Raw genomic sequence first — 13,914 nt, 5'->3', positions numbered from 1 at the left:
ACCTTCCTCTCCAGCTGAGATAGTTCTTGCAATCTGCATCTACAATCATGACATACTGCAAAGGAAACTCACCATCCTTTTCTCTCCATTCCCCACAAACACCTTAACTCAGGGGTCCTCAATCCCCTGGGCCATGGACTGGTACCTGTCTGTGGCCTGTTAGGAACCAGGCCGCACAGCAGGAGGTGAGCAGCGAGTGAAGCTTTGTCTGTATTTGCAGCCGCTCCCCAGCGCCAGCATCACCACCCCAGCTCCACCTCAGGTCATCAGGCATTAGATTTTCATGGGAGCACCGATTCCTGGTGTCAAAAGAGTTGGGGACCGCTGCCTTAACTGATGGCACCGTTGGCCTGGGATGGCGTGAAGCTTTCTCTGACACTGGGTCCAGGAGGTCTGAGGACTCCAGAGCCTCCAGACATCAGACCTCCTCTGACCTGGTCGGCAAGTTTTAACCCTGCAGTATAGGCTGCGAACTGATTTTTCTAGGGACCTTGATTTATAACACAGCAATGACAACAACAGCAAAAAATCCGGAAGCTACGGAAGAAGCCACTGCTCAGTCTGGGACTCTGGGTCCCCGACAGCATCTCCCCAGCTCTGCCCCTGTCCTCACCCCCACCGTTGTTTCCCTGTGCTACAGCTTCTTTCTGGATTGGTCACTTTCCCATGTGAAACATCATTCCTGGTCACACATGTCTGAATGAATGAACAACCAAATGCTGTTCCCTTTTAGGGTTGTCCCTTCATCAGATGTGTTCGTAGGGGGTCGGCTTTCACAGAAGGCCTGGGCCTGTGGCACTGACCCCTCGTTGCTGCCGTGCTGACCCCAGAACAAGGAGAGGCTCCTAACCGCCTGGCTGGGTGTGGCTGCTGGGCTAGATTCGCCCAGACCAGGTGCCGGGTCTGCTCCTCACTGGGCGTGACATCTTGGATGATTCCGCCCACCTCTCTGTACAGTTTTGCACCTGTAGAATGGGAGCCGTGGTGGCCTGCGCCTCGCACGGTGGCGACAGCGTGAGTAAGGTAACTCATGCAATGTGGAGCCCAGCCCACCGTGTGAGCTCTCGGATGTTTCTGACCCAGTGCTCCCGCCTCAAGTTCTGCGCCTTCCACCTTCTAAAGCATGCAGTTCTCTTAGATGGCTCTTCGCCCCCACGAGGCAAGGCTTCGAGCTGTACGAAACTGCAAATACCAGCAGGAGGGCTGATGTTCTAAATTGCTATCAGCCTTTTTCGCACGTTAGAACGAACCACGGACCTCAAACATAATGAGTTACCCTTACCGAGAGCTTACCATGTACCAGACACTCCGCTGAGATCTCAGGGACAATCTCATTTGATCCTCACGCAATCCTAGGAGGTCAGTATGAGTATTATTCCCGTTTTATAGATGAGGCAACCAAGATGCAGAGAAGCTAAAGAATTTGCCCATAGTCACACAGCAAATGAATAGTAGGGCCTGGATTTGAACCTAGGTCTTTCTAACTCTATGCCCTATAAAAATCATGGCCCATAGATTGAATACTTTACATATGGCAGATACCATGCTAAACTCCATTTTATGGATACAGAAACCGAGTCTCAGATAAATAAGGCCAGGGGCCCAAGGCCCACAGGTAGGTAGTGGTGAGTGAGAATTCATTCCCCGTGGTCTGATGTGAAGGTTGTGCCCCACCTTAGCGGCCCCACCTTGCTGCAAGGTGCGATGGCACTGCCGAGTTGCCTTGGTTGGGGACAGCGACGCAGAAGGCAAAAGTGTTCCTTCTCTGTAGTTATTCACGGTTGCAAGGTCCTCCGGAAACATGGCCTTTGCCAAGACCCCCGCATGGCACTGTTGGATAGAGTTCATTGTGTACAAGGGGGAACGAGGAAACATCCTCCCAGACTCATGAGTCCTTCACAGGGCAGTGAGGCTGGACAGGGACCGTGGCCCCCAGCCAGCTGGCCTGGGTGACTCCTAAGTTTGGAGAATTAAATACATGACCTTGAGTAAGTTACTAAACCTCTCTGGGTCTCAGTTTTCACATCGGCGACTTGGGGATATTGATCGCGACTGTCTGATGAGAGTCAGTGAGTCATTCTGAGCGAAGCCGCTGGAGCAGCGGCCGGCGCGCCGTCTGGGCCGGGTACCGCAGCACAGCATCACTGCCAGAGAGCAGCAGGAATGCCGAGGAGTATAAATCCTGTAGGGCAGGAACTGTGTCTTCATGCGTTGGCTCTTTCTTTTCAATCCCATGACAAAATTAAGAAGGAAAAGAAGAAAAACGACCCCAAATCAGAACACCCAAACTCCTCTAGTCGTACAAAAAACGTCTAGCTGTGAATTCCATTGTCGGAGCAGCTCGAGCCTCTGCCCCATTCCAGGCTCGTCACAGACAGTCGTGTTCCCCGGAGTTTGAGCTGAAGTGCCCACTCATTGGCTATCCACTTGGCAAGGGGTTAATGAGATAGAGTGGCCTGTGTCCAGGCAGGATTCCAGAACCTTCTCACTAGAGGACATCATGGGGGAGCAGGTCAGAGCCTTGTCTTTGGACTCGAGCCAGCCTGGCTTCCAGAGCCAGCTCTACAATGTGACCTCGAGTTCATGGTTTCACTTTCTGCGCCTCCGTTTCTTTGCCTGTAAATTGAGGACAGTGCTATTTGGGTCATGGCCCTGTTATGACAACTTAATTAAAAAAAAAAAAAAACAACAACAATTGTTAAGCACCCAGCACAGAGTTGGTTTCAATAAAAGGCAGGGGGCATTGTTATTCTCATCGTTGCTCTTCGCTTGGGGGCCTCCTGAGGTTAAACATCCGACAGGAATGGATGCCCCCTGGTTTTGAGTCCTACCTAGCACTGTCCCCAAGTCTCAGCCCCCCTAGTGGCCCTGAAAGGGCGGCGGCTGAGAGACCCCAGGAACTGGGCTGCAGGCCAGAGTTTGTAAATCTAAGTATTTTTCCTGCCTCGTCGACAGAGAGTGTCAGGAGGGAAATCAGCCCCTTGTTCTCCGAGGCTGTTCCTCCAAACTCATCCAGACCCAATTTTACTACCATCTGCCTGTGGCTGCGCTGATGTGGGAAGCCCTCGCCAGTATCTCTTGAGGCATTAGATATAATTCATTATGTATAAGGGGAGAAGGGGAAACCGTGAAATAACACGACCTTTTTTTTTTTTTTTTTGATAAACAGCCAAAATTTCTACATCAAAATGAGTCTTATTTTCTTCAGAAGAGTCAGATACCTGGGAGGCTGTGCACAAATGCAAAACATTTTCGCGAACTTTCCCTTTAGGTTCATCTTTGGAGCCTCCAGCACATTCTCGCTCACATCCTCAGCGTTAACATGCCCTCTTTTTTTCAAGGTAGATTTAATTTTTGGAAATAGCCAAAAGATATTTGAAGCTAAGCCTGCTAAATAAAAAGAGTTAGTCATGCAGGATAATAACACTTTGGGATGAAAAATAGGTTATACTTAGAAAATATTGATTTACCTTTTTGATGCTGTGTGTAATCTGGTTCTGAAATCAGAGGCAGAAAAGTAGACTTCTGAACAAGCTTAAGCAATAGAAGTGGAAGTGAAATAAATTTTGTCTTCCCAAAGCAAATGCTTCGATAGGCGCAAAAATACTCATTTAGATACATTAGATGCAATATACCCATTTAAAAAGGATTTGGTCTTACGATGTTGCGGACACACCTTGTATTTCGATTATTCATATATTTTTTTCCATGAGCAATTTCTGGTTTAAGAATTATGTCATATTTTTTGCATACCCATATCATTTGGATATTTCCTTTCTCCCCTTCTTCCTTTCCCTCTTCCCTCCCTCCCTCTCTCCCTCCCTCCCTCTCTCCTTTCCTTCCTGCCTTTTTAGGCATATGTTGAAACAATTAGACTAAAAGATGATGAAATACTCAAGGTACAAACCAAAGAGGATGGAGACGTCTTTATGTGGCTGAAGCACGAAGCTACCCGGGGCAATGCCGCAGCTCAGGTAAAAAGCAGTCCATCGGCTTAGAAATCTGCAGTTGCAATAGACCAGGTTATGCCGTGGTAACAAAATATCCCAGACTTAAGTGGCTTATAACAGTGCTGGTTTATTTCTTGCTCATACTACCTGTCTGAGGAAAGTCAAACACATGGGCCGTGCTATCATATCATAGGCTCCTAGGAACCCAAACTAGCAGAGTTTCCATCTCGATACTTGCTTCCAAAACTATTGACACAGCACAATAGCCATAGTACATCACAGGCTGACTCTTAATGCTTCTGTTCAGAAGTGGCACATGTCACTTCTCACATTTCATTGGCCAAAACAAGTCACTTGGTCACTCTTGACTTCAAGTGGGCTGGCAGCATAGTCCTACCCTGCACCCAGAGAGAGCCACAGTATTTATGATTGGTCCTGCAGACTATCATCACACATTTTAGTGTATTAGGCAGAAACAAAAAGAAGCATCTTGGGGTACAGGAGAGATTAGATGAGCATCAAGAAAAAGGCCATGAATTAAGCTAGGAGAATTACAGAAAATCACCTGCAGCATATTAGATCAAAAAGGTCAGCATTGTCTCTTGAACATGCCTTGTCTTTTGGATGGACCTTTAGGAGGTACTAGAAGGCTGGGAGAGTGTCCTCTATCCACCTTCTTGCCTTGATTTTGCTAGGAAGAAAGCCTCCTGATGGGAGCTCACTAAGGCTGATTGCACCAGGAGCGGGGTGACCTCCTTCCCAAAGGATTTGGCCTTGGCTTCGTGCTCCTGGTGAGCACACAGTGTCAGGAAATGCCTCTGGGTCTGCTAAGTGGGCGGAAGACCAGAAGTGGAAAGAGAAAGAAAACAGAAAAGAATAAACACATTGCCAAGCATACTTTTCAGACAGTAGTAACCAGTCTCCCACTCTCTGTAGCCAGGTCTTCTAGCATTTCGGGAGCTATTTCGCTGGAAGTTATAAGTCCTTGGCAGGAGGAGGAGTGGGAAGGGAAGAGAAGGCGATGAGAGGAGAAGCAGAAAGAAGGAAAGACAATCAGGGGCCAGCAGGGGGCCGGGATGTTAACAGACATTGTCTCTGGCTCCATTCTTGGACGGCTATCCCTAGCCTGCAGTCTTTCTAGTACAGGAGGGAATTCTAGTGCATTGTTCTGGAAACACCGCCAGATCCGCTTCCTGAGTACTTCAGAGCTTGCGTGAAGCTTCCTAGCAAAGAACACTTCATCCTTCCTTCATTCAGCAAATCTTTGTTGGGCAGCTTCTGTGAGCTGCTGTTGAGTGCTGGTGGGTGGGGGCTGAAGGGAAGAGGGCAAACGAATAACATCTTGAGACTTCTAACCCCCAGATAGCTCCCAACCTCGAGTTTAATTGTGGAGCTGGCCATGTGGACAAATGCTGGGATAGGAGTTAATGAGTGCTATAGAGAGACGCCCTAATTAATACAGATGTGCATAGATCTCCGCACTCTTCACTGGCCAAAAGGATGGGCACTACCTCTCAAAAGAAGGGGTATTTGAGGAGAGAAGACGGTTATAAATGTCTCCGTCCAGCTTTGGCCCTGGGTGCAGTTGATTCGTTCATACGCACGCACTCGTGAACACACACACACACACACAGAGATGCACCATTTCCAACTTGTGTTAAGGACTTGTATTTACAGAGGTCCACCTTCAGGGCTCTGCCCCCCCCCACCCCCCGTTGGAAGATGACATACATGTCTCCCTCATTCTCGGTTCTCATTATAAAAACATTCCAGGTTCTCAATATAAAAACGTTCCGAGCCACGTTTGTCTTCCCACCTTTTGAAACCTTAAGTTAAACATTACACAGGAGAGTCATTATTCTAAATTGCTATTGTCTTGAAGCAACGCTTGGCCCAGATGTTGTTCTGGGGGCAGCAAGGTGTGGCCAAAAATCCTGAAGCAGCGATCGAGTGGTATGCCAAGGGTGCCCTGGAGACCGAGGACCCCGCATTAATATATGACTATGCCATTGTGTTATTCAAGGTAAGGATCGCTCGGTGTGTGCTGAGGTTGTGTAGTTCTTGTCAGACTTCTGGAGCAGTTTCCTGTCGGTGTGCAGGCAAACAGGTTTTCTGTAACTGAAGAAACAGTGGGTGCTTACATCACTCTTGATGAGAGGGGATATTTACAGAAAAGGCAGAGTCAGAAGCAATCCCCTGGTCTCAGTTTTAATCATCAGTCTTATGTTTGGCACCCGGATTCTCGTTGCTTTCACAAGAGCTGTGGCATTCTAAAGGAGACACCTGTATTTTATGAATCGTGCATGGTCACCAACTCCCAAAGGTGCTGCGAGTTTGCCACCAGGCAAAGTTGTCACCTAATTACAGCTTAAAGGGCATGTTTAGGCTGCATCTCAGCAGTTCTACTGATCAAACGAAGATCTTGGTTGTAAGCCAGCAGGAGAAAAGGGGAGACAGGTAGGCAGAACATTAGTCCAGGAGACAGAGGATGGGGTTCAAGTCCTTCTTCTGCTGTGTCCTTGGAGTTATCTGATTTCATGGAACAGTGGTGATGACCACACAGGGAATGAAACAGCGTAACAAATGGGCTTTCAGAACTGTAAAATACTGTGTGTCTTATACAAAGTAATAATAATTCACAGTGCTTGAGCACTTATTACCTGTTACGTGTATGAACACATTTCATCCTCACGGCAACCTTGCGAGGTAGAGACTGTGGTGTGTTATTATTGCTGTGTCTGTATGTGGTAATGGGAACAGAAAGGCTTTGTAACTTGTCCCAGGTTACACAACTGATACATTTCAAACCTGGGACTGGGATCCTGGCTTCAGAGTCTGTGATCTTCACTTCCAAACACAGAGACAGCAATTTGTGCCGGGAAAGTGAAGAGCTGTCAGCTCTGGTAAGGAAAGCCTTAGACCCTACGTCCATGCCCAAAGAAAGCAGCTGCCCCCAGGTCACAAGTGTCTTCAAACAAAGACATGGCTTTGTGTGGCCAGGCCCATCTCCAGAACCACAGCTGTGACCACTGACTGATGAACAGCTATGACTTCTGCTACATTTCACCTTCCAAAGCCTTAAAACCTATTGGTTGTTATGGTTTCCAAATCCATAGCCTGGACTTCCTCTTTCCAGTTGTCAAATCAACATGGACATGGTTTGCCTCTTAGCCACATGCCCAGGCATTCATGTGTCTAGTCAATAAACACCCATTCAGGGCTGACAAAGTGCCAGACTCTGTGCTAGATGCAGGGGTATGTGGATGCATGAGCCACGTTTCTGGCCTCAGGCGACTCATGCTCTGATGGGACAGAGACAGGCACAGAGGAGAGACACCTGTCCACCAGAGTTGGGCCTGGCCACTACCCAAACTGCAGAGAAGATACAGGCATAATTCAGACTTTACTTTTGCCCACCGGGAACTCCCAATCTAGAGGGGGAGGCAGGCATGTAAAGAAATTATTCTGGAGGTAATATAATGTTTCCTCGGGGTCTGACTTCCCAAACCTTAAAGCTTTTTTGGTTTTCCTGCATTCTAACTAAATTATCCCTGAGTGGGATGAAGGACGCTCTCATCTCAAGGAACATTTTTACCTCTGGCCAAAAGGTCTCTTTAAAAGTGTTGCATGTGAAAGAACCCCACGCAGAAAATAGACTCTCCAAGTGTGAAGAACAGGAACGCACTCTGGGCTTACTGTGTCGTGTGGGCGTTCTGCTTATTGTATTCAAAGATACACAGTGGTGTCTGTGGCTTGTCCAGGACAGCCAAGTCCATCCCATTCTCTATCCACCTGGGGATGGAGCTTTGACCTGGACTGCAGCAACTGTCCTCCGTAAATTCGTCTAGTGGATATTACTGAGCACTCACTGCTTACCAGGACTTCACAGTTCTCTCGACGGCCTCCAGTACTACTCAGATTTGTGCAACGGGCATAGTCTTTGTGCAAGAAATTATCCCACATCTGATTCAATAACAAATATACTGAAAACTCCCTGGCCTGGAAATCAGAGTATCCGAGGTTTTGTATAAGCCAGTCTCTCTGAGCCGCTGTTTTATTCCTTCAAAACAAAGAACTTGGGGAACACGAACTTGCAGTTCAAGCAGGTTCTAGCATTCTGTGATTCTGGCGCTTTCCCAGGGGTCCAGCAAGTCTGCCCCATTGCCTCATTCAGTTATTCCAAGCAGCCTCGTGTCCCTTTCTCTTTCCTCTCCCTCGCTAATTAAATGAAGTAATGGTGCACCTCTGAAAAATATTTTCATCCTCCACTTTGCTTCAGCTCACCGCTTTTATTAAATTGTTAAGTTAAAGCCTAATAGAAACTTGGTATGTAATTTAACCTTTAACTGGATTCACAATTTTATCTTGAGTCCTGAAAGATATAGAGAGGAACACATCTTGCACGTTTTCGGTTTCTTGCAGAGATGTTATGAATCACTATACTTTCTCAGCATAGACCTGAAATGTACAGGGGGGGAACTAGCATAGTGGTTAGAAGCTTGGGCTCTGGAGCCCACCTGCCTGGGTTCGAATCCTGCCTCTGCTTCTCATTCACTGTGTGACTCTGGGCCAGTGTTTCAGGTGGGAAGGAGAGCAGCACTTCAGCCAAAGTTGCCGTGAGGATTAAATATGAAGGACGGGGCTCGCCCCATGTTAATTAACACAGGAATATTTACTATAGAGCTAAGTATTTAATTAGAGTTAAGAGCTTGAGAGCAGGAGCCGTTTCCAGTTTCCCTTGCCTGCCATCTTCGTTGTCAGACTTAGTCGAGAGAGACCTCGAGGGACCCCTCCCGCCCCACTCAGACCCTCCATTTTCCCCACATGATCCCGCGGTATCTCCCATAGAATTCCTCTCTTGTAACAAAAACCCCAAAGCCATTTTTTCTCCGTGGTGCACAAACCACCTCAGCCGGAAAAACTTGATTTTGCTGGAGGAACCTTGTTAGTATTTCTCAGCATCTGACGCAACCGGATTACAAAGAGTCCTATCTCCTTCAGAGCTAGTTCTCCAGTCCAGGGGTCCCCATCCCCTGGGCCACGGACCAGTACCATCCATGGCTTGTTAGGGACCGGGCGGCACAGCAGGAAGTGAGAGGCTGGTGAACGAGCTAAGCTTCATCTGTATTTGCAGCTGCTCCCCAGCGCTAGCATCACCGCCTCAGCCCGACCTCAGATCATCAGGCATTAGAATCTTATAGGAACTCTGGTCTCTGGTGTCAAAAAGGTTGGAACCGCTGCTCCAGTCGGTTCTGAAGCTGCAGTGTTCCACCCAATGGACTCCGATGAGGACCTAGGAAGGCTGCAAATGACAGCCTAATAACTCTTGACTTTCTGACACAGATAAAATGCTTGATCTGGCTAGAAAATTAGATAACCCCTCAGAGGAATGCATCCAGGATAACCAAAATCATTTAACCCTATTCACAACTCCTCCCAACAGCACCAGTGGATTGACAAGAATGTGAATCACTTGGTTAAAAAGTCGAGTCCCTTGGGAACTTTTCTATGGATGCTAAGCTGGGAGGCTGAGGTTTGAAGCCTCTGCTCCACAAATATATGCAAAATAATAATGATTATGATAATGATAATATAACAGCACTGCTTATAGAAATCTTTAAGATTAGATTTTTAATTAAGAAGGCTTGGGTTTTATTTTCAAATATTTTATAATGAATATTGATGTATCCGTGTCCTGTTTTTGAGCGCACGCTGGGTTTATTTTCTTCGTAATCATTGCTGTTTATCATTGTTTAGGGTCAAGGAGTAAAAAAGAACAGAAGGCTTGCCTTAGAGCTGATGAAGAAAGCAGCTTCCAAGGTAACACTTTTGCATATTGTGGGGGGGAATATTTACACCACACACACCCACTCTCACAAGTCTAGAGAGTAAATGGCCAGCGTCTCCCTACAAAGCCTGGAGTGGGGAGGGAGGGGTCGTCAGCATTGCAGCATTAGTCATTTTTGAGCTACACACATACAGAAACCTGCCACAATGCAGACAGCAAAATTCAAAAGCTGAGTTCACCTTCAGTCAATAGAATTCGGGCCAATTTTGTTGGAAGGCTGAAATTATAATCAGGGCTGCCCTGATAACGAGCAGCGGGGGCTCCTTGAAAGTGAATGGATATAAATGCTATTGAATTAGGAAAATCCAAAGCCTAATTCCTTTGAAGGTTAACCCTCTCATGTCCAGCGCCCGCTTGCTTCTCCTCACTTGATGAACGGAGCTGTTTATTAAGTTTATTGCTGAGTATCGGAATTATTTTGGTTTGGTCAATGTTTACTCTTCAACGTTATCTTCAAGTTGGCTAGTTTCAAAATAGCACTACAGAAGTTATGTCACTTGTGAAGGGACACACACACAAACACATGCATACGCATCCCTGCGTGCAAATACACGCCCAACGCATGCATACCCACGCATGCACGCTCATGCACGCACATACAAATTTACAAATAAAACAGAGTTATGGAAACCATTTGTCATTTCACAGCACTAGCAGGTCCTGTATAACTCTTCTGGCTCTCGAATGTCCCTCTGTCCCCAAGGCTGCTACCGTTTGGCCTCTCACGAAGACTCCTAAGGGACAAGGCTGGTCTTCCTCATTCCCCTTTTTCAGGGAGCTCAGTGTCTTTTTTATTTTCTGTAGAAGTGGAAGTTGGAGCGTGGAGTGAGAGAGCCAGGAGGCATTCCTCCACCTCCGTGTCATCAAGAAGGCATATGGCCCAGGAAAAGGGAACCCACAGAAGTTCCCACCAGCTCCTGACCCCACGAGTTATAGGCAGAAATAGATAAGCAGCTTAATGTTGGTCATCGAAGAGATTGGTTCCAGAGCACCGTAAAATGAGGCAGTGATGGGGTTTCTTTGCATCTCTTTAGCCATTCTGGTGGCGAACTGGTGTCTAATGTGCTTTATTGTGCATGTATTGTTGGAGGAGCTGAGATGAGTATTGAGGGAAATGCAATTTTATGCCTGGAGTAGTCACGTCTTTGGAAGTGTTATATGATTCTCGTTCATTCCGCAGGGAGTTGCGAAGCCCCTGTTCTTTGTCGGGCACTGTGGGGAAGGGTGCACATAGTTCGATTTTTGGAATTAGCCAGAAGTCACTTGAAGGCAAATCTGTTAACTGAGCAGTAAATGTCCAGAATAAGAGATGGGTATTAGGAAAGAAAACAAGATTTCTTATGTGGTTCTTGAACCGGGTCCAAATACAACTCCTAAAAAAGTTCTGTGGATGTTTTGAGCGGTGACAGGTACATTTGCATAAGCTGATGGCCTCTGGAGGTAAGCCCTGCCAAAGCGGGGCTTCGGGTACGTCCATTCTGTAGACTTGTTCCAGGGCTGGCTCTCGCCTCTCTATAGTATGGCCTGGTCTATTATGTCATCGAAATGTGCTCATTCTGCAAGACCAATCAGGAGCCTGCCTTGCACCTGGGACCATGCAAGGCTCAAGAAGAATGCCTCTATGACTGCATTCATGGCACTGACTCTTTCCCAAGTGTCAGCTTTCTTGGGGGCCTGCAAACCTGAACCCTACTATGGATCCTCAGGGTGTAGGATTTGGGTTTCATTTTGTCAAGCATCTGCATTCAAGCGTGGCTTTCATCCGTTTATCAAATATTTACTGAGCACTTACTCTATGCAAACACTAATATAGGTGCTTGGGATACAAAACGAAGCCCCCTGGCCTGATGGCGCTTCTATTCTAATGGGCTCCGTGTTTCTTGCCCCTGGGCCTCTTGACACCTGGATTCCAGCATCGGGTCTGGGTGGTAGAGCCCTTTCGGAGCCATGCAGACCAAAATAGGCTGCAGGCTGGGATCTTGACATCTTTTTTTAAGGGACACGTGGTCTTCACTTGAGAAGAGGGAGGTGACAGAGACTTGGTTCCGCACTTGGACTCTAACTTAACGAGTCTCACAGATGCAAGGGCATTGTTTTCCCCTCGAATCCTATTCGCACTGCTCGTTCACGGTCCTGTGGGTCTAGTAGGAAGGGAGGGGTGAGCGCACTGAATGCCCAGGTTTGCACACACACACACACCTGTGCAGGGCACCTGAGCCTTCAGCAACCAGGCTGGAGGCTGCCAGTGGAAGCAGGTGGGAGCACCTGGGGAAAGCAGAAGAGGCCACCTGAGAGCATGAGTCAGCAAGAATGAGGAGTCTCAAGACTAGAATCACAGGAATCAACCCTTCCCCGCCACCAGCACCAGGTTCAGACACAGTTCTGACACCCTCCTCCCTTCTCCACCATCTTCCCCTTCTGCCTCACCCCCAAACAATGAGGCTAAGCAGTCCCAAAGCACCTGTGCTTTGCAAGTAGGATGTTGCAGCTGCTTCCTTCAGAGGGTTTGTTGGTGTTCAGGGCAGAGTAATCAACAGATGGGCAGACAGGTCACCGAGAAACCGTCCCCGCCCATGCACGCTCCAGGCCTCCTGTTGCAGCGGAGTGCTCGTGGATTTCAAGGGCACTGTCGATGCTGCAGTTAGAGGCCTTTGTAGACAAGGGCGTCACGTAGAGCCCATAGGATCTGAGTGATGGTTTGGGGGCCAGCATCACTGCTGAGCTGGAAGCAGGAATCCTGGCAGCAGCCACGTGAAATCCACCTGGGAAGACTCTGAGGCTGGATCATGTTCTGTAGCACTTAGCTTTTCTTTAATGCCATCTGCCCTAAGAAAAGAGATGGCAAATGTTTTGCTCAGACTCAGGCAGAATGCTTTCCACAACAATTGATTCTCTTTAGGTTTCTTTTCTTCTTCTTTTTTTTTAAAATAGTACTTTCTTTCTTTCTTGTTCTAAAATCCAGGGGTTGCATCAGGCAGTCAACGGTCTGGGATGGTATTACCACAAATTCAAGAAGAATTATGCCAAAGCGGCAAAGTACTGGTTAAAAGCAGAGGAAATGGGGAACCCAGATGCCTCATACAATCTTGGGGTCCTGTATCTGGATGGCATTTTCCCAGGAGCTCCTGGAAGGAATCAAGTGAGTAGGATGAGACCAGCTGGGCAGCTGGTCGGTTCCTGGGTCATGAAGCCTTTGTGAAGGTGAACTGTGGACCTGGTCCGGATGAGGCACCGTGGGTGGTACCAGCAGCACCAAGACACAGACTCCACCCTCAAGGGGCAGAGTCCAGTCAGGCAGATAAGATAGTGAAGAGCAAGGGATGGCATTTGGCCGAGTTCCAAGTGTGTGCTAATTGGTAGGACTCCAACAGTTTTGGAAAGGGGAAATGCTGAAGGCCAGCGCAGTCAGGCAGGCTTCATGGAGGAGGGGGCACTTGAACTGGGGAGGGAGGGGGAGACGGTACCAGGTGAGAATGAGTGAGAGACCGAGTGACGGTGCCTGGACCGATCTTACTGGAAGCAAAGAGAGCTGTGTTCAGACAGGGTGACCTGAAGTGAGAAGAGATTTAATAATAATGAAGACAACAGCGATAATCTTTAGAGTTTCTTGAGCATTTCCGCTGTGCCCGACACTCACAAATGCTTTACGTGCGCAGTCCCATATCACCCTAACTACCTGCTGGAATAGTTAGTATTTTTCACGTCCACATTACAGAATAAGCAACCGAGGCTCGGAAGGAGTATGTAACTTACTCGTGGTCATATACTTCGTGGAGTGAGGACCTGGATCCTCATAGGAAATGGAAGCTTCTTGTTGTTAATAATAATATTGATGATGATAATAACAATGTGAGCACCATTCCATTTAACAAGTCATTGAATGCCTGTCCTATGCCAGGCACTGAGCATCCGGCTGCAGACAAAACACTATCTGCTCTGGGGAAATTTACATTCCAATGGGGGAGAAAGACAATAAACTATTCAGTATATAATATGAGGGTGTTATGGGGAGAAATAAAGCATGAGGCGGACAGGGAGGGCGGAGTTTGGGGAATGCTATTTTTAAGGGAGCTCAGAGAACATCTCTAATAATGTGACATTGTACAGACTTTTAAA

At 47.5% G+C, this 13,914-nt stretch overlaps 1 protein-coding gene across 2 annotated transcripts in view; it reads left to right on the top strand.

Annotated features, from left to right (window-relative positions):
* The window catches only part of SEL1L3 (SEL1L family member 3), a 93,598-nt gene that overhangs the window by 52,879 nt on the left and 26,805 nt on the right, over positions 1–13,914 (top strand). For both annotated transcript variants that reach the window (XM_036227566.1, XM_036227567.1), the window contains exons 12-15: positions 3,855–3,974; positions 5,833–5,973; positions 9,708–9,770; positions 12,761–12,937. In XM_036227566.1, coding sequence (XP_036083459.1) covers positions 3,855–3,974; positions 5,833–5,973; positions 9,708–9,770; positions 12,761–12,937 — 501 coding nt within the window. The remainder of the gene's footprint in view (positions 1–3,854; positions 3,975–5,832; positions 5,974–9,707; positions 9,771–12,760; positions 12,938–13,914) is intronic.

This window comes from Rousettus aegyptiacus, unplaced genomic scaffold (genome assembly GCF_014176215.1).
Source record: "Rousettus aegyptiacus isolate mRouAeg1 unplaced genomic scaffold, mRouAeg1.p scaffold_m13_p_10, whole genome shotgun sequence".
NCBI lineage: Eukaryota > Metazoa > Chordata > Mammalia > Chiroptera > Pteropodidae > Rousettus > Rousettus aegyptiacus.
The sequence above is the reverse complement of the archived record's forward strand: the minus strand, read 5'-3'. Positions and strand labels throughout refer to the sequence as shown.